At 37.6% G+C, this 25,142-nt stretch overlaps 1 protein-coding gene across 1 annotated transcript in view; it reads left to right on the top strand.

Moving 5' to 3' along the window:
- Positions 1 to 24,776, top strand: part of wrap73 (WD repeat containing, antisense to TP73) — a 28,722-nt gene extending 3,946 nt beyond the window's left edge. Inside the window, exons 2-12 of the mRNA XM_072245035.1 lie at positions 814 to 966; positions 5,565 to 5,681; positions 11,988 to 12,060; positions 13,842 to 13,945; positions 14,694 to 14,780; positions 17,333 to 17,467; positions 18,504 to 18,581; positions 19,672 to 19,777; positions 22,070 to 22,195; positions 23,104 to 23,295; positions 23,409 to 24,776. Coding sequence (XP_072101136.1) covers positions 814 to 966; positions 5,565 to 5,681; positions 11,988 to 12,060; positions 13,842 to 13,945; positions 14,694 to 14,780; positions 17,333 to 17,467; positions 18,504 to 18,581; positions 19,672 to 19,777; positions 22,070 to 22,195; positions 23,104 to 23,295; positions 23,409 to 23,518 — 1,281 coding nt within the window. The 3' untranslated portion in view covers positions 23,519 to 24,776. The remainder of the gene's footprint in view (positions 1 to 813; positions 967 to 5,564; positions 5,682 to 11,987; positions 12,061 to 13,841; positions 13,946 to 14,693; positions 14,781 to 17,332; positions 17,468 to 18,503; positions 18,582 to 19,671; positions 19,778 to 22,069; positions 22,196 to 23,103; positions 23,296 to 23,408) is intronic.
- The last annotated feature ends 366 nt before the right edge of the window (positions 24,777 to 25,142 follow it).

Here is a 25,142-nt window from a genome sequence, read left to right as displayed (position 1 = left end):
CTTCTGTGTTTGCTAAAATGATGGTACTATGACTTTTGTTGTTTTTGCCAATAAAAACCCTTATGCAATAGAACACTGCTTCATGAGAATCAGAGTCTGTCCTTCATCAATTGAAACATACCTGGAATTGTGAATATTGTGGCCACTTTATTAGGTATACACATGCTTGTTCATGCATACATCTAATCAGCTAATCATGTGGCAAAAACTAGGTGCAGACATGATCAAGAGGTTCAGTTGTTGTTCATACAAAACATCAGATTGGGGAAGAAATGTAATCTAAATATCTTTGACCATGGAATTATTGTTGGGGCCAGACAGGGTGGTTTGAGTATCTCAGAGACTGTTGATCTCTTTGGATTTTCACATATCGCAGTCTCTAGAGTTTACAGAGAAGGCTGCAAAAAACAAAAACAATTTAATGAGAGGCAGCTCTGTGGATGTAAATGCCTCGTTATTGAGAGAGGTCAGATGAGAATGGCCAGACTGATTCAAGCCGACAGTAGCTCAAATAACCATGTATTACAACAGTGGTGTGCAGAAGAGCATCTCCTTGAGAGTTGAACATTGGAGTGGATGGACTACAGCAGCAGAGTACCACACCAGGTTCCACTTCTATACCTAATAAAATAGCCACCGAGTTTTCTAGCTGTGTATATAGGGCACTGATATGCAAGGTCTGTATTCCCATAGTGTTTCTTCATAAGATATAGGTAGCAACTTTGAATGACCGGTACCAGGATGTCTGACTTGTGTTTTTATCAGTTGGGGAAATTATCAAACTGAATTTAATAATTTGATCCATTCATGCAGGCAGTTTGTGTCCAGTACCGTCTGATAATCCGTGATGCACACACCTTGCAAGTCCTGCACTTGTATACATGTCTGGACCAGATTCAGTATGTCGAGTGGTCAGCAGACTCCCTCTTCCTCTTGTGTGCCATGTACAAGCGTGGTCTCGTGCAGGTAATTTGCATCTATGAATATTATTAATATTTCTGTTCAGAAGGCTTTTCATATCCATTTATATTCTTCAACAGGAAGGATTATTGTATGCCATGTATTTTTCTAAGATGTGGACTCCAGTTCATGTATTCACTAAGAATGAAGAGAAATATATAGAGGAGTAGGAATGAGGGTAACTCATTTAGGTTCTGGTCATGACCTAGTCTGAATATTTCCTTTCTATTCTGCAGTATGCTCAGGGCATCTGGAAATATAGCTATTATGCATTTAGTAGTTCTGATGTTAGATTTAAATGCCTTGGGATGTTGAATAGTGAATATTTTGTGTATGTTAAATATACACAATATTGAACCATGAACTTTAAATATATAATGAATATTATATTTAATATAAATGGTATTTAAAATTTAATTTTGAAATACCATATTAAATATTTAAATACCATATTTAACACTGGAATTGTATCAGTGTTGCACAAAGAGTGAGGACAATCTGCTGGACTTGCTGCAAATTAGTTGGGAATATTGCTGAAAGAAAATTTGAGGCCTCAATTTGGGAGAGCCGGTTTTTTTTTTTTTTGCATACTTTATTAGCCTTGGTTCATTACTAGTTCTTTCTTCTCCTGAATCAGCAGTTGTGTTCAAACTGAACTTCAGAGATCATTAGCCTTAACGTACAATAATACTGATTAGATTAAATACTGGACTGTTGAAGATGGTATTTTATGAATAAGAAGTTTTATCTCTCAGATCACCATCATCATTATGTACTGTGTAATATGATGTGGGCAATCATGGTCTTCTGACTGTGATTGTTCTTGGCACATTTTTCTACAGAAGTGCTTTGCCATTGCCTTCTTCTGGGCAGTGTCTTTACAAGATGAGTGACCCTAGCCATTATCAATACTCTTCAGAGATTGTCTGCCTGGTATTAGTGGTTGCATAACCAGGACTTGTGATGTGCACCAGCTACTTATGTTGCCGTCCACCACCTCCCCCCATGGTTTCAGTAAGTCTGTTCGGGGGGTAGGGGGTGCTAAGCAGGTGCTACGTCTTGCCCTGCAGGCTTGTTGTGGGAAGGAGTGCCTTACACCTTCTTTGGTAGAGATCTATCTTCACCCCACCACCCAGATCTCCCAGATGACACTATTTAAAGAAGAGTAGAGATGTGGGATGGCTTTCGTGGGTGCAATACAAGTGTGTTTGGTTCTGCTAATATCTCTGTTATACTTGAGCTGACATCAGCGTCTTAAAAACCTGCAACGTGCATCAATAAAAAGACCAAGGGCAATGGGCATTTGGGAACACCACCCTCTGCATGTTTCCCTCAAAGTTGCACTCAATGTTGACTTGGAAAAATGTTACTACTACTTCATTGTTGGCATATCTCCCTGTATGATTCAATTTAATCGGGAAGAAGATGATGGATATCTTAATATCAGATCGCTACCTTTTGCTTCTTTCTGTCCCATCCACATTTCTCTGTATTTTTTTTTCCCCCTTTAATGCCCTCCTCTAATTTAGTTTGTCAATAACACTTACCTTTTCTATTCTCCCAAACCAGAAACCACTAAATTGCAGTCAATGTTATTTGCCTTCCTGTCTCTCTGTTAGCTAATAATACTGGATTATTAGTCATAGTCATACTTTATTTCTGCTAAGTGCTGACTTTTCTACAAAATTGATTCTGTTTTATTCACGTGTGCTTGAATCCATTGCCTTTCTTCAATACTTCATCTCAACTTTTTGAATGTGGAGTTGCTTCCAAAATCTGTGCCCATCATTACCATCTTCAAGTTAGAATCCCTCATCAGGTTTCTGTTCCTTTCATAATTCATCCTCCTACAACTTTCAATAAAACTTAAATTATAAATTAACCATCGCTGTGATAGATTCATTCTCATCCTTTCTGCAGAATTATGACACCTAAAAGAAGATGCAAATTTAGTTTCCATGTATAGAATCTATTTCTAGTCTCCCCCCCCCCCCCCACAGAATGACAGCCATTTAAATTGGAAGTAGTTTGAATGATGTGAGGTGAGAGTAGGAAATTGTTGTAGTTTTCTTTCTTAAAAGATTCTCTTAGAATGTACCTTTCTCACAAAGTCTTTAGACCTCTGATGCAATATCTCCTTGTGTGATCACAAATATAATGTAAAACATTACTGGTACAGTGAAAATTCTTAGCTACTTTTCATGTGTAATTTAACTTGATTAGTGTTTTACTTCTGTGATAAATTGTGGACCGTTTTTAATGTATATGACCTGATACACTCAGATGGAAAGAGTAGAAATCTGGAGCAGTACGTTATTAGCACTGTTAGAGTTCCAAATGCTCAGTTTCAGAAAGTGAACAGTTTACTACACACTTGAACCTGTAATGATACCATCCATAACTCCTGAGTTTGTCATCAGGACAAGATCTTTTTAAGCCAGTTAGTATGATGAAAAATGTGTGTGAGATTTATGCCCATTGTTTATTGAAAATGGACTGAAACAAATATAAGCATTGTTTCAGATTCATTTATTAAAAACGCATACATTGAATCATACAGTGAAATGTGTCATTTGCATTAACAAACAACACAATCTAAGTATGTGTTGGGGTCTGCCAGTAAGTGTTGCCGTACTTCCTGGTGCCAACATAGCATGCCCCGCAATGTCCAACAGAATAACACAACCAGCAACAATAACAGCCAAACAAATCCCTTTCCCACCCTTCTACTCACACACACACACAGATAGGTGTCCAACCACAGGGCAAGCTGCCTCTGGAGTCCTTGGCTCCGAATTCCCAGTCTCACAGACATTGGATCTCTAAATGTCCAATACTAGTCCAGACTTGCAGACGTTGGGCCCCTGACTTCCAAGCATGACAACCCAGGGGCTTTGAGCCTCGACTGCTGGACTTGCGGTCTTTGGGCTTCGGGGTTCAACTTCCGGTATTGACCCCAGGATTCGCTAATCATAGGGCTTTGAACTGTGAACCTCATCCTCTGGACTCCAATCCTGGAATTTGCCAACCTAGGAGGGTGGTCACCAGCCCTCATGCCTCCTGCCCCCAGAGACCTCTGACCCCGGGTCTCACCAACCAGGGTGGTTGGTCCAGCCCTTGTCCTTGGCAACTGCTGGCCTTGGTCCCTGATCATAGGGATCACTAGTCTTTGTCCTTAACACCTGCCGGACCCACCCCTAGCTCACTGTGCTATCCCCAAAACCATCCTTACAAACCTGAAAAAAACAACCAAGCCTGAAGCACAACCTCAATGGTCACGCAGCTCAGTGCCATCTTGAAATAAGTGGAAAATGGATTCCTTGTCAATAGTGTATGTTTCAGTTGGATGAGAGAAATCCCACTTGGTATAATAAGCCATCATTCACTTAATGTCTCCTTTTTGTCAATCCATTTAAAGTACTTAGGCTATGATTATACATTACCTGTTAATGATTTAAATCTACTTTTTAAAATCTAATTGTATTCTCAGTGATATGTTGTAGTGCAACATCAATTTGCTTAGTTAGACATGCAGGATAAAATCAATTAGAAAACTTGGATATTTGATTTACTGGACAAAATATTGTGTAAATTTGTAATATTTGACAAGTTTGCACGCTTGTTAAGAATGTGTAATCAAAGTAATGCTAAATGTATTTCTAAAATTGACTAGAATTAACATTGTTCCAGAATAGACATTTTGAAATAATCTTGCCCTTTCCCAATAACTGCTGGGACAGTTCCGTGTGGTGGAATATGATCCCACAAGTACAAGTGCCCATTTACTGCCTCACAAAGTTCTTGCTCTTCTTGTGTGAGGTTTGACAGCAGTAATGCCAAAGGGAGATAACCTGTAGAAAGTATGCCAAAGCTCTACATAATTTCTTCTCTGCATAATTGTTTCACATACTTCTATAAAATGATTGATTAAATGGCAATGTAGGATGTAGCAAGGAAAGGAATTACAGTGCAGAATATTAAATTGCTTCATCTGATTTTATTGATTTTGATTTTTGCTGCAGAAATTGCATCACCAGGCAGTGATTTGCAGGTTGTTAGAATGACTTAGAACTGCTACTTTAATATAGGTTTTACTCTGCCAATTTGGCAGGTATTGATTATAAATATATCTAGAGGTAATGGTTGCAAATAGAGGCAAGAGGGATGGGGTGTGAATAAAGAACAAAGTAAAAGCTTGTTTAAAACAGTTTTTTTTCACCACAGCTATCTTATGCAAAATGCACACTTCAAGCTATATTGCAAATATTGCATTTTGTAAATTTAGATAACTGTCATATTAATCTCATCCATTACTGAGTACAAGCTCCTCATCTGTTGTTCATTAGTCAGTAAACAAAGCTGCAAATCATCAATATTTGCTGTAAATCATAAGGGAAGGATCAAAGGAAAGATGATAGTTACCTTTGCAGAGGTATCCAGCGCCAGTCTTTCATGCTTTAGCTTGCTTTCTAAATACTAGACTTCGGAAATGTTTTTTATGTAGCACTTCTCTCTGCCTCTTGAACTGAATGAAGAGTACTAGCTGTTCTATGACAGATTGTTTCCAATGTCTGTATTCACATTTGTGGCGCTTCTAAAAACAGGTCTGGTCCTTGGAGCAGCCTGATTGGCACTGCAAGATTGATGAGGGATCTGCTGGGCTAGTGGCCTCACGTTGGAGTCCTGATGGACGTCATATTCTCAATACTACAGAGTTCCATGTAAGTAAGGCTAATGACCCCACAGACAGCCTCAACTGTTGCTGTCTGTAGCCTTGTGCTGAAATAGGACTCGAGTCTTAGCAGTTGTTAGCTACCACTTGCTCTGCTAATCCTGTGCAATATGTTGGTGTGAGGGAGTTAAAAAGCTGTCCAGTGATGGAATTCAGACACAATAATAAACTGATAATGAAGCCTGAATTAAGTACTTTAGACTGTAAAAATGTATGTAATTTGTTTTCTCTATTTCAATTATTCTGCCATCATTTTCAGAAATGCCGATAAACTACAACACAACACGTATGCTTTTAAAAATTAGTGTTATTCTATTATTTGAGTTTGAATATGCAAGTGAAGTTCAGAGAATTAGTGTCATGTCACAGCTTTTTCTTAATGGTATGATCCATGGAACTTATATTTTATTGTCAAATAAAATAGTGTTACATATAGTGCAAATTCAACATGGGCCAGTGCCCTCAGCAGCTTCGCATTTTCCAGAACTACGTTTCATCTAGACTTAAGCCCCACTCCAGACCCCTAATATCAATACACTGGCTCTTGCTACCCACTCCCTCTCCACTCAAATATCTCAAATTTATATTTCTCACTCCTTCATTATTCTCTCCCATTAACACTTATTTTAGCCCATAATTAGCCAATTTATTTCAGCCTGCCTTTCTTAACTAACCCTTTCCTCTAATCCCTCCCTCCACAAAATTCCTCCATGTAGATTATTATTGTCTTTTTGTATTGTGTCTTTGCATAGAAGCAAATATGTCTTGATCAAATTATGCAGGGCTTTCATGGGACTGCTTGAGTATTGTGCAGTCTTGAGCTGATTAAGCTTGCCAAGAAGGTTATCCTGGTTAGGGAACTAGAGGTTGATGTCTCAAGACATTCAGGAGAAGATTTTTATGAGTGTGGTGAATCTGGAAGCCTTAATCAGAAAGCCATGGAGGCCAATTCACAATATGTTTATGAAACATTTCAGAACAGAGCATTAAGGGATATGAAGAAGAAGCAGGAATATTGGATCAAGTTACAGGATCATTCACAATGATATTGAATACTGGAGCAGATTAAAAGGACTGAATGGTCAATCATTTAAGTTTATCTCTGCTTATCATTACTTCACCTTGTTTAGTTATACTTGCATACATTTTGGATTGGGTGTTCCTGAACTAGAGGTTTGCCATTTTAGAACACCCATCTTCCTGATATTCATGGTGCCTATCCAGACATCTCTTAAAAGCCTCTAACGTATTTGCCTGTACCGCCATACCAGGCCTTGCATTCCAGGCATCCAGCACTCTGAGTATAAAAAAAACTTAACCCCTCACATCCCCTTTGAAGTTACCCCCTCTCACCTATAATGCATGCCCTCTGGTATTCGACATTTCTACCCTGGGGAAAACAATATTCCCTGTCTACTCTATCTAAGCCTCTCATAAGCTTATAAACTATCAGATCTCCCCCTCTGTCTCTGCCACTGCAAAGAAAACAACCCAAGTTTGTCCAGTCTCTTGGCCTCTAAACCAGGCAGCATCCTAGTAAACCTCTTCTGCATCCTCTCCAAAGCCTTAACATCCTTCCTGTAGTGAAGTGACCAGAACTGTATGTAACTTTATTTGTGACGTCATGAAAATCAATGAATTGTAATCATGGGTTGTATTACTTTGCTAGGTTTATATTGTGGTAATATGAGATCTTGTTTTGAATGATGCAATTATAAATGGTGATTCATGTCTGAAAATTCATAGACCATTGCCCCTACATCATATCCTAAAACAAGCATTACGCACAGCATTCTGATGACCTTGCGTCAATATATTAGACCTAACTGGTTTGTGACTATTTTAGCTTAATCTAATAGTTTTAGCACCTTTTATTTTAATGCCTGCTTAATAAGTCCTTTCTATTAGTTGTGTTCTCTTCCGTCTCCTGGCCTGACCATTTCAAAAGTTTCCAAGTATAGCTGAAGTGGGATGACAAGTGACTTTCCTACCAGGAATTGGCAAGGGTTTTGGGTGGGGAGGGCAGGGGGTGAAAGATTACTTGCTGAATTTTGACCAATCCACAGTAATATTAGAAAAAATATCCTGTTAAATGAAGGATTTGATAATAGTATTAAATATTTCATTATTTAGCTATATGGCTCTTTGCTGCTTCATTCTTGTTACAGGTTCTTCCTTTTGTGGGGGTGATTCCAGAAGTGCCAGGCGCTAGTATAATCTTACCCTTTTTTTTTGTTGTTGGGCCAACACAATGATTACCTGGCAGAGTCCTGGACATGAACAATGGGACTTGAGCAGTGAAACTTACTGTTAAGCACCTCTGCTACTGTCCTAGTTGATGTCAAGTGCAACATTGATCTTTTCCTGTTTATTCTGAGTTGCATGCATTTAAGCTTGTGGTGCATCATAAAGGCTGGGTTAACATGTTTTGAGACCTGCCATCTCCTGCAGCCGTATAATGCTCTGCATCAATGTTGGTTAAGTTACATACTGACTTTACCAAGTAAGCCATTAGGATAGTATATTTTTCAAAAGAATTTTAAGTTATTTCGAAACTGAACATTGATTTAGGAATTGTGTTGGTACAAAGTTAACTTGTAGAAAGCATCAACAAAGTTAACTTATAGAAAACAATGCAGTGTTCTTGCACCCTCTAAATCAAAGCAAATAGAATTGAAATGATATAGGAAGTGCATTTAAAGTCGTTCAGTTAAACGTTTTATGTTGTGGAATGGTCACTGTGTAATTCAGTAAAATCCCATGCTGACAGACATGGCTGGGAAAAGAGACCTCCTGACTGAGCAGTCTGGTTTACTAATGGAAGGTTATTTGAGCTTTTTATAATTGTTATTTTGTACGGTGGTTACCAGCATAGCACCTGTTGGAATGCTTCAGCAGCAGTCATTGGTGTCATTCAGCCCCGAGGTATATTAGCTTCTTGTGTTATTGACGGATATTACAAGCTCAAGATGTATTTTGGACAAGGCAGACAGTCTCATTTTGGAAAGAAAGTCATGTATATAGAAGTGTTCATGTTCCTTTCAGGACATCCTAAAGTGCTTTGCTGCCATTGAGGAACTTTTTAAAGAGTTGTCACTGATTAAGATAGGAAATGCCCGTTGGAAATTCCGATAGGTAACAATGTAATTATGACTTGATAACTTATCTTTGAATTTATTGCAACATGTGTATGATATTGTCGTTCTGCAAAAGCTTGAAAGGGTTTTTGCTTTGGAATGAACTGTTAGAAAGAGAACTTGGCGCAGTTTCCCATATTCCTTAAGTTACAGGCATAGGAGTCTATCCTGTCTCTCAGACCAACCCCATAACCTCACTTATTTTCTTATAACTTATTCCTGAAAGGAACATAGCATATCTTTTGGGCTGGTGGGCAGGAGGAAATGGAGAGCCGGGGGAAATTTACAGACTTGTAAACACCGCACAGACGGTACAAGTGGTCAGAAATTAACCCTAATCACCAGCACTGTGAGACAGCTGCACAACCAGCAGTGCTACTTTGCTGTCCACTTGACAAAAATCTAAATATAATTGACATTTTATATTCAAATTTTCAATTAAAACACCAGCCCCTGACTTTCTGCCTTTTGAGGTTCACCTGTTTTACCTTCACTGTACTCTTTAACTGTAACACTGCATTTTGCTTCCTGTTACTGTTTTCCCTTTTGCGCTTTTTCTGTGTATTTGCTTTGATTGAACTGTCTGGATGGCATGAAAAAGCAAAGCTATTCACTGTACCTCGGTACATGGAAGAATTAAAAAAAAATATACCATTTTTAAAATTTGTATAGTAACAATTTTCTAACTTCCATCTTAAATAACACTGCACCATAGTTTGTTCTTCAGAACTAACAATTGTATAACACTATAGTAGTGTGAATCTTTTAAATTTTCTGCCCTAAAACGTGGTGGAGACGTTCATTGTCTATACTGCCCTCACAGTGTGGATATACAAAGCAATACAGTGAGTTAAACAATTTCTCAAAAATCACCTGAGATGGAAGTTTCCTTCGGTGTTTTTAATGACATCTTGTAGAACTGGAGAAAGTTAAGTAAAATGCATATTAAATTCAAGGCAAGATTGCGGCTCGCCTGAATATACTAATACTGTCAATTATTCTCTTAATCAGTATTAATCAAGATAATACATAAACACAACTCTCCATCACTATGCCGTGTAAACAGAAGTAAATTTGTGGCACAACGAAATCTTAATGATGAATGATAAACGTAATACTTCTTTCAAAATATATCTACTAAATGTTCACCGATATTAACAAAAACTTGAGGCTCACAGATGTTGCTGTCTCAAGGACAAGTAAAGAGAGAATGGAGTCTTTTCACTCTGTACTTCAAAACAAAATCCAAATTAATCCACGCAGAAATTTATATATACATATATACACACAGTACATAAAAACTGCTTGCGTACTGGAAGTGATGAACTGAACTGCATACGAAATGAGCGCATCTCCAGAGGCCAGAGCACATTAGATATATTTAAGGTGGGGACAGAAAATCTTTTTAAACCAACTGCTGAACTGAACTGCATACGAAATGAGCGCATCTCCAGAGGCCAGAGCACATTAGATATATTTAAGGTGGGGACAGAAAATCTTTTTAAACCAAAAAGGAGCTGATGGGTATTAAGGAGACCCAAGATTGGTGGAATGGCATTATTATTATTATCATTGTTATAATGTAAATTAGGAAGTGCAAAACTATGTGAAATGGTAATAGAGCTGCTAATTTATGGCCACCAGGTAAAGACCAACTTCATTTAAATGAGTTATTCTGGGATTTCCATTTGTAATTTGGAGAGTTGTATTTCTTTGCTCATTGCTTTTTCTCTGTAAGTAGATAACCATTTGGCTGACTTTAATTAAAGTTTGAAGCTTAATCCTTCCTTGATTATGATGGTTGAAGTTGGCATTCTTTAAATGGCACTAGGTCAAGCTATCTTGAGTTACCATGTTTAGACAATGTCAGCAACTTGTATTCTATTTTAAAAGTGGCTATACAGTATAGTGGCACAATTCAGGATCACTTTCTCTTGTGAAACAACAGCTGAGAGCTGTACAGCTGGAACTAAAATGCCTTTTGTGTTCAGTTTTTAAACATTTTTAAAAAATCCTTAATATCTTACAACATCAAGACATCTTTGAATTTAATCAGCTTGTAAGTAAGAGGTATAATTTTGAGTTTTCTTGTGGTATATTACCAGCCAAACATTATTTTGGGCCTCTCTCCTCTTCCCCCAATGTGCGCATGCATGCATTTCACATACACACCTTGCTCACCTCTCATGGAGCTGCTGATACTACTGGTGAAGAGGTTCCATAGGCCAAAGTTGTTTGGTCAGTCAGTAACATTAGTAAATTGCTGAAATTTTTATACTAGGCAAGGGATGGTCACGGTTTAGGCTTTATCCACTGTGCATTATACCAGTATATTCCACCAAACATTTTTGGACCAAGTATTGTCTATCATTTTGTGCTGCTTCCAAAACCAACTGATTGGTGGAGGTTGGTCCACTTGCCCTATCTTAGGAATCAACTTTGCAGTACATTTTGGTTCATTACTATCTTTATGTGCAGCCACTTGTGGAGAGGAGTTGAAGTGTAACTGTCTAGTGCTGACTTTATTAAAACTATTGCTGCTTTGTGTTGCCAGCATTGTAATAAGAAAATCTCCACAAAGCTACAATATTCCATGTGCTTTATAGATTGTTTTAAGGTAAATAGAAATATGTGCTACAAATTAAATTGTGGGAGGACTTTTAAGTATGTGCTGGCAGAAGATTTTTAAGAACAGTTTGGTAACTCAGCTGGTTACAGAATTTTAGGTTTTTTTTATTACTTCTGCATCAGATAATGACACATACAGTATTCAGTTGAATGAGAGAGAGTTTTTGTCTGAAAGCTTGGCCTGCCACTTTTTTTTTCCCCTCTACCCCATTCCCTATCTCAAGATTTAGGGATAACCTGCAACACTCTTCATAAAAGTTGAACTGACTTGTTATAATGCTCCTATATTTGGAACTGTCTAGCATTTGTATTTAGGTTAAATATCACATTAGGGTTACCACATGAGCAGTGTGCTGAAAATTAAGTTCTTGCACAGAATTTCGTAATTTCTTCAGATGGAATTGTTATTCATTGTAGAAATGTAGTCAGCAAGCCTGCATAGATCAATTTCTGCAGGATTGCAGTTGAGTTGGAGTCCCTGCATTCTTACTTGCTGCAGCAATGAAATAAATGTTTATCTATCTTGACAGCTGAGAATCACCGTCTGGTCGTTGTGCACCAAATCTGTATCTTATATCAAGTATCCCAAAGCTTGTCAGCATGGTAAGTAGAGGAACAATGTTGGTTCAAAGGATGACATAAGAAGTGTTAATCTTGTGGAATTAAGGACAAATGTAAACACTTCATAGTTTGTTTATACTTCAGTCCAGGATGTATGTATGATATTTTTTATTATTTATTGGGCCTTTCCTAATCCTATTTAGTGTATGAAGGTTGGCTATTGTTCATTATTCTTTCAGGAAGTTCTGGAATTGTACTGTAGATATTAGAGAAAGTGAAATATAAAAGAACTTCCTGGAGAATCCTCGTGTGCATATTCAAAGTAGGTATAAAGGACACTTCAAGTGGATTGTAGTTTTTTTCCACCATGCAACTTTTGATCTTAAACAGGCTGCTTTCTTAAGTTGAGTTTCCTCAGGAGGAATGATTGAATATCTACCTGTTTGGACCACTGCATGCCTGTCTTAGAGGCTGTAGTAATGTGGAATTGAAGGAATGGGGAGAAGGAAAGAATCAACATGGTCCAAATAGCTGAGGAGGAGAAATAAGCAAAATTTAGATTGATTAACCTAACTGTACATTGGAATCCTTACCATCACTGCTCACTTTTAGCTGAAACCAACCATCCTTTGGTCTCCTATCTGACCGGAGAATAATTGTAAAATACCAGTCTTTACCACCAGGTGACTGTAAATACAGACTGAATATCTTCAGCTTTGAATAGTTAGGTAGCAGTGAAACCAGTCGCTTGGTCCAACTATCCTGCCATTTATGCTCCTGATAACTATATCATTATATCATTCTCTTCCTTTCTGCTTCAAGTTCTTGGTTTATATTTTAATGTTTCTGGACAATCACCCCAAGTATTCCATGTCAGAGAGTATTCAGTATGCTTGAGTTTCAGGCAGTTTCTCCCGGATTCCTTCGTGACTGTTGTATTTAAGGTCCGTACTCTGATCACATCATGTAACGTCATCTTTCCAAGTACTCTATCAAGCCTTTGTGTCTTAGAGTAAGTTTGGATCACCTTGAGGAAAATGTGGACTTATCAATCTTCTTTATTGACAATGTGCTGCTTAAGAACGAACATAGTTATTACCTCCTTTAAGGAAAATTCACATGTATGTTACCATCCGCAGGTTTTTGACAAGTTCTCAAAAGGCAAATGTTTTTGTTTTCTATTTGAACCATTGTAGTTTATAACAATGAGGAATAGATTTTTGCATTGCTATAATTTGAAACTTCAAGTCATGTTAGTTTGAGTAGGTCCAAAAAGAATTTAAAAATACAAGTTTGAAGTAATCTTCAAGTATCAACTGTAGTTTGTTAGCTAAACTGATCTGTGATGCTGTTGATGCATGATAATTGGTTTTGGAATCCCGGAACTAGGGTACATAGCTAAGTAGGGATGACACCCAAGAATGAATGCGAGTAATTTGCCTAACTGGCAGGTACCCAGTTTGACATGATTCTGGGAAGACCATATAATCTCAGGAACATGCACCTGGAAATGCCTGGTTAACTTTCTGGACTAATGTGAAGTAGTCTCTGAATGCTATTGTGTTGAATTCTTTTGGGTATGTGAGGGGATCTATTTTGCATTTGCATAATATTATTGAGTTTATAAACACTTGTTTTAAATGATATTAAAAGTTCTTTTAAAAGCTGTGATTAAAACATTCAGTTCTAACAAAGCTTTCATGTAGTTGTAGCTAATAATGGTGATTGGGTTTTAGGAATTTTGTGCATGTAATTGCATAAAACCTTAAGATTTTGGCAATCTAATAAAAGGCATGTATTAAATTCTTGCTTATGATCTTCAGGGGTGGATTTCACTAAGGATGGCCGCTACATGGCACTGGCCGAGAGAAGGGACTGCAAGGATTACATAAGTATCTTTGTGTGCAGTGAGTTGCAGCTGCTGAGGGTAATTAACTTCATTTATAAAAGCACACACATTATTCCTTATTAAGAGATGTATGACCCGATACTAATTTTTGCTTCTTGTGCACTGTTCTGGAAATATCAGGTAAAATTGTTCCAGGTTTTAAGTTCAAATTTTCTACACTTATAAAATTGAAATTTTTCCAAGTGCAAGATCATTGGCAACTGGAAGAAAAGTGTTTCTAAAAAAAAGTCTATTAAGATAAACATTAGTTGTGCTAGAAAATAGAATGTCTTTGTTACTCTTTGTGATTTTCAGCCAGACCATAGTCATAGAGTTTGAATCATGTACAGATAGATTAAGTAGGAGTGACACTGTTATCCCTCATATTCCAAATAAATCAAATCGTATTGTGCTGGTAGGAAATTTCTGATTAATGCCTTTCAGCAATCTGAATTTTGTTATTTTCCCGTACTTAAACTCTGGAACAATCTAAATTTCTACCTTAATCTGGATTGAGTTTAAACAATATTTAGATTTAAGCTATTATGCAATTTGCCACATAATGGAGCAATTTAGTTGTCTGCATCACTTTCCTATGCTGCACCTCCCAGCAGCTTCATTTCACAAATAGTAAAATCATGGGATCTGAATATAACATAATTCTGGCATTACCTTCTTGTATTTTTGTAAATGGTATTAAGTAAGTATCTGTTTAAAGTCAGCTTTACTGAAATTAATGTCGTAAATGCCTTCACTTTTATCATTAAGCTTTTGTGTGTGATTTCAGCATTTTGAAGCTCTGACTCAGGACCTAGCTGGTATTGAATTTTCACCGAATGGCTGTGTGTTGGCAGTCTGGGATTCCTGTTTGGAAGTGAGTAACTCCTCTGAGGGGTGGAGGGGTGCAGTTCAAATATTTGATAACTGTCAAATAGCATGAAACGTTACTTCCCTTAAAATAACTGAATGTTTTGAAGTAAATTTGGAATAAAGTTTACCAGTCAACAGGAAATGGTTAACATGGAGTTCTTGGCCTTTTAATAGAACAGAATTTGAAATGTTAAAATCACACCAACATGTAGTCCATTTGGCCATAAGACATAAGAGCAGAATTATGTCATTCAACCAATTGAGTCTGGTCTGGCGTTCAATCATGGCCGATTATCTTCACTCCCAACCCATTCTCCTGCCTTCTCTGCATAATCTTTGATGCCCTTACTTACTGGTCAAGAACCTATCAACCTCCACTTTAAATATACCCAATAACTTGACCTCCATAGCCGTCTGTGGCAATTAATTCCACAGATTCATCACCCTCTGGCTTAAGAAACTCCTCATCTCTGATTTAGAGAGCCATCTTTCTATTCGAGGCTGTGCCCTCTGGTCCTAGACTCTCTCACTATCCTCTCTGTGTCCAGTCTAGCCCAGCCTTTAATATTCAGTGGGTTTCAAGCAAATTCTCTTATTCTTCTAAACTCCAAAGCCATCAAGTGCAAAATGGGAGAGCTTGCATTGAGATATCCTCAAGTATCAGCCCTGATTCAGTGACAACATACTTACCTCTGAACAAGTAGATTATGGGTATCATCACTGTACTGAAACATCAAACAAAAGGTATGTCAATGCTTCCAAGTGGATATTAGCAGCTACTATTGAAGAAAAAGAAGTTCTGATGTTTTGATCAACATTTATCCCTTCAACTAAAATCATTTTTTAAACCCACCCAAATAATTTAGTGTGCCTTTTGATGGAACTTTTTGAAATTATCTGATACATCGGTGATAATAGCTTTCAAAGAATTTCATTGGCTTTGAAATATTAGCATTGTCAATGATCCCTCCCATCTGACAATCAGGCAGGAGGTACTGTAGCATTAGATTGTTAGAAATAGCTTCCTCCTCCAGGTCATGAATCTCCAGAAATCCCTGGCACCATCCACGTCTCATCGTGTATGAAGCAGCAGTAGTATATACTGCTGACTGTTTGACTAGTGTCATAAATGCATTTTATTACTTGTTAATTTATTTGTGGTAATATTATCTTTGTGTGTGAGTTATATATACTGTGTTGTGCACCTTGGTCCAGAGGAACATTGTTTCATTTAGATTACGAGAACACTCAGTCTTCTTCTATTGTCACTTAGAAATGCATACATGCATTAAGAAATGATACAATGTTTCTCCAGAGTGATATCACAGAAAACAGGACAAACCAAAGACTAATATTGACAGAACCACATAATTATAAGTATAGTTACAGCAATGCAAAGCAGTACCATAATTTGATGAAGAACAAACCATGGGCACGGTAAAAAAAAATCTCAAAGTCCCTGAGTCGATCGACTCCCAAGTCCCCGATAGCAGGCGGCAAAAGGGAGAAACTCCCTGCCATAAACCTCCAGGCACCGTCAACTGGCCGATGCCTTGGAAGCAGCCGATCACAGCCAACACTGAGTCCATACATCCGAAAACTTTAAGCCTCCGACCGGCCCCTCCGATACAGCCTCCTGAGCGCCATCCTCTGCCGAGTGCCTTCAACCTAGCCCTGGCCGCTGAAACAAGCAAAGCCGAGGACTTCGGGGCCTTCAGCCTCGGAGATTCTGGTTACCACACAGTAGTAGCAGCAGCAGTGGCAGCGAAGCGGGCATTTCAGAAGTTTTCCAGATGTTCCTCCGTACTCTCACATCCGTCTCCATCAAATCAGAATTGTGCACGGTCCCCTACTTGACAGATATTCATCACTGGAGAGGCCGTGTGTGCTGCCGTTGCACCGCCGTCTTCTCCTCCCTTAAAATATATGCCTAAATATATTTAGTGGCATATATGCAAGTTCAAAGTAAATGTATTATCAAAGTATATACATGTCACCATACACAACCCTGAGATTCATTTTCTTAGGGCATACTCAATAAATCCATGATAGAATAATAACAATTATAGAATCAATAAAGACCACACCAACTTGGGCATCCAACTCATGTTCAAAAGATAAACTGTGTAAGTACAAAAACTAAATAATAATAAATAAGTAATAAATATTGGGAACATGAGATGAAGGATCCTAGAAAGTGAGTCCATAGGTTGTGAGAACATTCAGTAATGGGTAGAGTGAAGTTGTATGGTTGATGACAATAAACTTGAACTTGAATTGGCTGTAAAATGATTTGGATGTACAGAAGATCTAAAATATGGCAGAGAGATGCAAGATGGTTTTTACTTAAACATTAATGACGAAGTGTAGGAATTGGCAGAACGAACTCAAGTTTCTGAGTACTGACTTCCCCTCTGCCACTCTCGACTCTTAAATGAAATTCCTTTTGATTTCTTACACACTTCAATATGTAGAATTGCTTTGATTAGTTTTTGTACCTCACCCCACACATTTGCCACCCTCAATACTGAGTAAGATCTTTTTTGGTCCTTCCAGTATAAAGTCCTCTTATACTCATTGGATGGGCGCTTGCTATCCACATACAGTGCATACCAGTGGTCTCTTGGTGTGAAATCTGTTGCATGGAGTCCGAGCAGCCAGTTTCTGGCCATTGGCAGCTATGATGAAAAGGTAAGAGATGTGAAATAGAAAGTTAATAGCTAACTAACAAATCTTGTCAGAAATCGGTGAAAGCAAATAAATGTCAACAAACATTTTCAGAGAGAACTCTTAGTGGTAATATTACCTTTGGTGTCTGTGAGTTGTATGTACTGTGTTTTGGTCCAGAGGAATGTTGTTTCATTTGACGGTATATATGTAGTTCAAAGTAAAATGATCAAAGTACATATATGTCACCATATAATATAACAAACCCACCCACTGGACTTCACAAGGGACATAACGAGACAAAAATTGATGCAGAACTAAATGTTATTTGGGACTGTGGCTTTAAGAAGTGTTGCTGAAAGCTTTGACAACAAGGTGACTTTCTAGCAAAGTCTTAGAGAGGTGGAAAGGTCTCCTGAGAGAAATTACAGAACATTTGGCTTAGATGGATTATGATGGGAAATCATAATCAAAATTTATACACTAAAGCAAAATATGCAGCAACAGTTATGGAGGGAGAGGTGGAAAAAAGCTAGTTATCAAGTTTGCAGATCATACGAAGATTGGTGAAGGGGCAGGTAGTGTTGAGGAAACAGGTGGGATGCAGAAGGACTTAGATTAGGAGAATGTGCAAGAAAGTGGCAAATGAAATACAATGTTGGAAAATGCATGGTCATGCACTTTGGTAGTAGAAATAAATGTGCAGACTATTTTCTAAATGGAGAGAAAATCCAAAAATCTGAGATGCAAAGGGACTTGGGAGGCCTCGTGCAGAACACCCTAAAGCTTAATTTGCAGGTCGAGTGGGTGGTGAGGAAGGCAAATGCCATGTTAGCATTCATTTCAAGAGGTCTAGGATGCAAGAGCAAGGATGTGATGCTGAGGCTTTATAAGACATTGGTGAGGCTCCGCCTTGAGTATTGTGAACAGTCTTGTCCAACTTTTGCTAAGATAAAGAGCCCCTCTTTTGAGAATTTTTGACCTTAATTATTTTGAAATATTCTATGTGAATTTTGTTATTTAAAGAAATTTTAATTATAATGATCTCACAATGAATTAGGTAAGAATTTTAAATCACGTGACCTGGAGAATGATTGTGGAATTGGAACATCTTCCAACTATCAAAGACTCTAAAAGTGTAAGTAAGTGGTTCTTTCTAAATTAGGGTGGGAGTGGGTTATTTGAAATGAAAGAACAATGTTTGAGTTGAAAAAGCTGCTGCTTTTGAATGTTTGAACAATTTTCTGCAGATACTCCAGTGTTTTAGTGGTACTCTAGCATTATAAATGTTAAGTGGTTGGGCATTAAACTAAATCCCATATGCCTGTTCAAGAGACCTTAAACATTCCCTGACACTTTCAAAATAAGAGAAAGGAGTTCTTTGGTTAACTTGGTTAAAGTTTATTCCACAGCCAAAGTCACCAAAAAATGAAATTTATCTTATATTATCTATGTTTATCAATAATGTAGAATGATAACTGGACTTGGCAACATCATTAAAATTCACTAGATCTTATTAAGAACTTTAAGATGCTTGATATTCAAGTAATTAGTATTTATCAGTCCATGAAGGTAATTTGTGATGAATGTTAAGTAGAGTTTAAGTTCTGTAACAAATAACATAGCCAAATTGTTACTGAAATATTTGTAAGCTGGAGAGGTAATTATTCCAGTACTGGACTATATTGCATTATAGTCCATCTGAATAAGTAGACAAGATCAGCAATCAGAATGGTGAAAGTCAAATGTATACAAATGTTCTTCATTTGCTTCCTTATGCAACTGAGACTTTCTCCCATGTTCTAAGTCTGCTTTTTTCATGGTTCGGAATGATGGGGGGAAAAGAATAACGTATTTAAGTCAGTGTGGAACAATATTAGAAAAGGTAGACTACCTGTTCCATAGAAGTTTGGGGGATTCTGTTTTGAATGTCTCCCACTCTGGGTGAAATTGCAAAATATTAAATCACTGCATTAACCAAAACAGCCAACTCAGTACAAAAGAAGATAATTTGGAATCTGAAGCTGTAATTAGCTAAGTACTGGAATACTACATCCTTGCATGACCATGGGCATGGCAATCTCCGTGCTTACCCCAATCGCTTGGTAGCCCCCGTGTATGTTGTACTTTCTTAGTTATCTTCAGTTGCAGGTAAGAAAAGCAAGCATAAGAGATTTTTGCTGTGGCAGTTTCTAACTCCCCCCCCCCCCCCCCCCCTCTGCTTATAGGTTATTTATAAGGAGTTTGAAAGTCGCCCAGACATTGCCGCTGGAGTTTTGTCACTTCCTCCACTTGCAACTGGAGCAAGTTCCTTGTTCAGCTCAGAAAGTAAATGTAAGTAATAGTACACAGTTAGTTTATTTTTAAGTTCATAGAGATGGTTTGGGGACAGAGATGGGAGGTGCAGGTCAGGTTAGGGTTTAGGGTCAAAGATGTGGGGAGGTTAGGAGGCATGCCTTTGCTCCAGGCTCCATGTTTGAAGTCCAGTAATGTGTACAGGTGACGAAGGACATCTGGAGTCTCGGCCTCCACTACACTGTGGAAGGCCAGCTACGTGGGCTGGTGATGAAGGACATCTGTGGATGTTAGCTGAGCCCGGTGGGTGGGTTCAAGCAGGAGGCATGAGGGCCAGTCCATTGGCGAGCCTGTAGTTCGGGGTCCTGCCATCAACTAGTCCAGCAGTCGATACCAAAGATTGTAAGTCAAACCCTAATAGCTGAGGCCTTGAGCCCTGACAAGTTGGAGGACTGTCCAAGTGTGTTGGGAGGGGAGGAGAGGGGCTTGTTTTGTTATGTTGTGTGTTGTTCTGCTGAGCACTGTGGATGTGCTGAGTTGGCGCCAGAAGGTGTAGTGACATTTGTGGGCAGCTTTAGGTCATTGATACAAACGTTTGCGTTTCGACGTACATGTGATAAATAAATCTGAATCTTGTTACTTATCTATTTTCATCATTAATGTGTTACCCATGAAATGTTAATTGTTACTATTTCTTCATACTGCCTACTGTCTCTGAAAGGAAGTGCAGAGAAATTTCCCCATAAGAGCATAGTTTGTTGATTTAGCAGATGGGAAATTGCACTTGGTGGATTGAACCTGATCTGTTCAGGCCCAGAATTTGTTATTCTATTTATGGCAGATAGCAAAAAGCCTACTTCATATCTCTAATCCCCACCAGCTAGCCCAGGAGGCTGTGATTTTATTGGAGCATTCCTATTGATTGCTCAGTTCATTCAGCACAATTAAGAAATTGTATCAGTAAGGTTCCAATTACTTGGGCTCAGCTTCACACTTACTTTGCAGAGTGTCATTGCCTCCATAGATGTGACTCAATCTGCTGAGTTCTTCCAACAGTTTGTTTCTTCTTACTTGAGATTCCAGCATCTGTAATCTTGTTTTGACCCACTTTCTGTGCCTTGTCTTTAGCTGTAAAATTTTTAAATTGGTCTGCAGTTTTAAACTTGTAAATATAGCAATGAAATATTTCCTCTTTGGTTTTCTGACAGAAGGTCAAGCAAATTAAGTAAATGTGTTTAAAATGTTATTCCCCTTCCACACTTGCTCGCACTCCAACAGAATCTTGTAAAGCAATTTAAGCTAAATTTAGTTTAACTTTTCTAAGCACTGTTGTGAGGTAAAACCAAATATGTACAGTATGTGAAAGTGAATATACACTCCTGGAATACATCTGATTTTTAGATAATCACAGCCCACCAGCTGTTACTTCACACAATTTCACAACCATATTCAGCCCACACAATCTTTATTTGAAAAAACAGAAGCTTGGTGAGTTGATCTTTTTCGAGTGTTCTTCCTTTTTTGACATGCAAATCTGCATCGAACAAATAAACTCCTTTGCCTGCAGGTTGTTGTATTAGTTAAACTCTTCTCAAATTCTATTGCCTCTAAATAAGGAGGCCTTTGTGAATGTGTGGCCCAAGTAAAAGTATGACTGTTAGTATAGTATACCCAATTCTTTTCTCTTGAGGATCATTTTGTCATAATAAATCACTGTCCCACAGTTAATCTGTACATTCAGCAAATGACCAGACTTGAAGGACCAAAACAAGCTTGTTCAAACTTGCATACTGAAAGCCATTTTCAGGTTTGAGTGCCGAGTTGGTAGATAGAAGGACCTGTTTCTGTGCGGTATGTCACTATGACTGGTATTTCTGAGTGCATGATATTATTGTACAGAGCCCAGTGCTCATGTGCAATAAAATCATGTATCGTCAGACATAAGGGTTAATTTTTCTCCTTTGGACACCTAAACCTCCTACTGAGTTCAAACTCCACCTTCTCACTTACTAATGCTGAAGCTGTCAGCTCCCTTCGGTATTATGCATGCAGTTCAAATCTCAATGTCTCTTTCAAATCTCCCCAATCTGAATGCTAACATGCTTTTTAGTATTTACTTCCAAGAATAGCTGGGGTATCAGAAATTTTTGAGCTTGTGGGAAGTAAAATATCCAAGTCAGATTTGTTTAGTGAGTAGAAATGTTGTCATTCTAGTACTTCAAAAGATCCCAAAACAAAACTTCACTTTTCCTGTGGTAATTTACAGGGCTCAGTGTCATATTTAGTTAAAACACTACATTTATCTTTCTCTTACTGATTCTTTCTTTTCAGATGAGATTTGCCAGCCTCCAGTTCAAGTCCCAATAGTGAAGCCTGATCCAGATCGCGCAAATCCTAAACTGGGTGTTGGGATGATTGCCTTCAGTCCAGACAACCGTTTCTTGGCAACCAGAAATGGTATGTTAGTAGGAGCAATATGGTGGGTTAAAGATCATTTTAGTAGACTTTAAGACTTGATCTGCAATTAGGAATGGCAGTTTGAATTGGTGTGCATATTTAGTTTTCTAAATTGTGTTTGAAAGTAGTACTGACCTTGCAGGGAATGTGCAGAATGGTGTAAAATGCACTCATTCAGTTGTGTTTGTAATTAGTAGTATATGGATGGAGGCAGGCACCTCTAGCAAGAGAAAAGGCTGAAGTGAAAATGCCCTCGGAGTCTTCTGTCATTTTATTTTAGTGTTTGTTCACTACAGTGCGTGAAGCTGCCTCTGTAGTTTTTTTCCTAAGCAGTCTGTGCCTTTGTTTGGAATAATGCTAAGGGAGTTAATTTGCTGTACATTTTTTTTTGCTGGACTAAATTGTTCCCTGCTGTTGAACTTTTGTTAAGTTTAATTTTTGAGAATTGTGTCATTTATTGTGGTCAGCACACTCACCATATGATGTAAAATATCTCTACACAGGAAGCAGTGCTTTCAGTTATGTTTTATATGAAGCAACAGTTGTTTTTGTTTTACTTTGCATTTGATGAACTCTTGGCTGGAAGATGTGTTAAATTCTGGAACTTTTAACATTTTCATTCCTTACTATAATCTGCAGTCAATGTAGCATTTTTGGATGCTCAACTAAAGCTTTGGCAAAATGTATTCCTTAGAATTCCTCCCTTTACAAATGACTACATTTAATACAGTATGATTGATAATAGGATATTTTTAATGTACTTTTGTTTACCACTTTCTTTGTAGGCTAACTTCAAAAGAATCATTGGAATCTTGATAATCCTCGTTTGTAACATTATGTTCCCTTTTTTATTAATTGTAACAAATAACAGGATAGTTCACTTATCCTGTCTTTTTCTCCTGTACAAGATAACATGCCAAATACTGTGTGGATATGGGATGCTCAGAGGCTGAAGCAATTTGTGGTTTTGGAACAAATATCTGCTGTGAGATCCTTCCAGTGGGACCCACGTAGAGCCCGGTTGGCCATCTGTACTGGCAGCAACAAAGTCTACCTGTGGTCTCCTGCAGGGTGTCTATCTGTGCAAGTACCAGCTGAAGGTAAAGATAGAGGCACTGAAGAGTCTAAAGACTTCTGAATGTATATTTTGTGCTTTCTTAACTAGTACTACTTTTCCCTTGATATCTTTCTAAAATCTGAACTCTTTCTGCAGGAAGTTTCCAGGTTTTATCACTGCAATGGCATCCCAGTGGAGACTCCTTAATTCTAATGAGTAAGGATCAAATGTGTGTGTGTTATCTGGAACCTGAAGATGCAAGTTAACAATCTGCTCCTAAGAAATGAAAGTACAAGTTCACACTGGTTCTGCCATGTATCAAGGGCATTGTGAACCCTGAAACACTACCAGCTCCTTATGAAATGGAAATTAAAATGTGAAAAATATTCTTTTACTATTTTTAGGTACCAAAGCTATTTTAAAAAAAATAATAGTACATATTCTATGAATTCAGCAAAACTCAAATCTTGACTGAAATATTTTTCTGTTTGACATTGGTTCCTTGTAAATTGGTCAACATTTCCCTCATGATAAATTGCTTAGTTTTCCTTGGAAAGATGTCTGCTTATTGATTGAAGAAAAGATGAAATTGCTTGAAAAAAAAACTCCCAAATTGTGTAACAAAAAAAATTTGGATTTTGTTATAAAAGTTGACTAATTAAATGTCTTTATTGATCTTGGCACATCTCATGCAAGTGAAAGGCACTATGTAAATATGATTCTTCAAACAGGAGAGTTGTATATAGTTTCTCAAAGATGCAAACATCATTTATGGGTGTTTTAGGCAACTATCAATGTAAAATTGTAGATCTTTCTTGTTATATTCATTAAAATATGGCTGCATTTGTCTCAGGGTTGCAGCTAGACATTTTGCCATGTGCCATGACATTGTTTTAAAATTCTGCATATTGTAAACCTTGATTGTGTGATTTCACTGTCTTAAGTTACTCGTTCTTATGAACTAAGTGACTTAAAATTGTTTGTTTCATTTTATGCTGCTGTAATGTTGAATTAATATTAAGCTATCATGGAAACAGGCAGCACAGAAGGCCATTTTGTTCTATTGTACTGAATAGTGTATATTCTGCTGCATCCTAACTAAGTGGTGGAGACCACTAGTACACTGCCTGAAAAATTATGTTTTATTCATTGATCCAACAGGAATGATCTGATTTAAGATTTAAAAAAGTAAAAGCTTAGTTCATATTGAAATGCCAAGAACTGACTTCACCCTGCTGCTTTTCTACTTAATTTTAATACATTATTAACCCTAACCAATATATTTTCTAGAGTTTAATGCTGTTAGCTATCACATGTTGTGCAGTTAAGTTTATGTTTTCTGCACAAGCTTTGCACATTTGTAAACTAGTTTGCTGATAACTTAAAAGTCCTTGCATGGCATAGAAAAATTAGCCATATGAAACAAATTGGTATGTCTATTGTACAAACTTCGTCTTCATTTGTTGTGTATATAAAGATCAGTTAATGACATACTATGGAATCATTCAATCTTGCGTGTAAGTTTTTGTAGAATTTGATTTAAATAAAATTTACATTTTTCTATTATTATGCAATATTATAAAATTATTTAGGCTATTGGTGGAGGTTTGGAATTTTGCTAGGGTTTAGGGAGTAATACGAAATGTTAATTTAAGCTTTTAATCTAAGGTGGTTTGAATTATTCCCAGTTGCGCATCTCAATCTGTTCAATGATACAGAACAATGTTAAACTTGGCTTGTGTGAAGCTTCCTTGTCATAATTTGTTAGAAAATATAATTTAAACAAATGGCATGTTAAGAGAACAGCTGGGAATGCAATAGAGATGAAAATTATCTGCACAACAGGATCACCTGCTTTTCCCTTCAATGAAAGCTAATGGTTCAATTGAT

Source organism: Mobula birostris, chromosome 27 (genome assembly GCF_030028105.1).
Source record: "Mobula birostris isolate sMobBir1 chromosome 27, sMobBir1.hap1, whole genome shotgun sequence".
Lineage (NCBI taxonomy): Eukaryota > Metazoa > Chordata > Chondrichthyes > Myliobatiformes > Myliobatidae > Mobula > Mobula birostris.
Note: the sequence above shows the minus strand (reverse complement) of the source record. Positions and strands in the feature narration are given on the sequence as shown.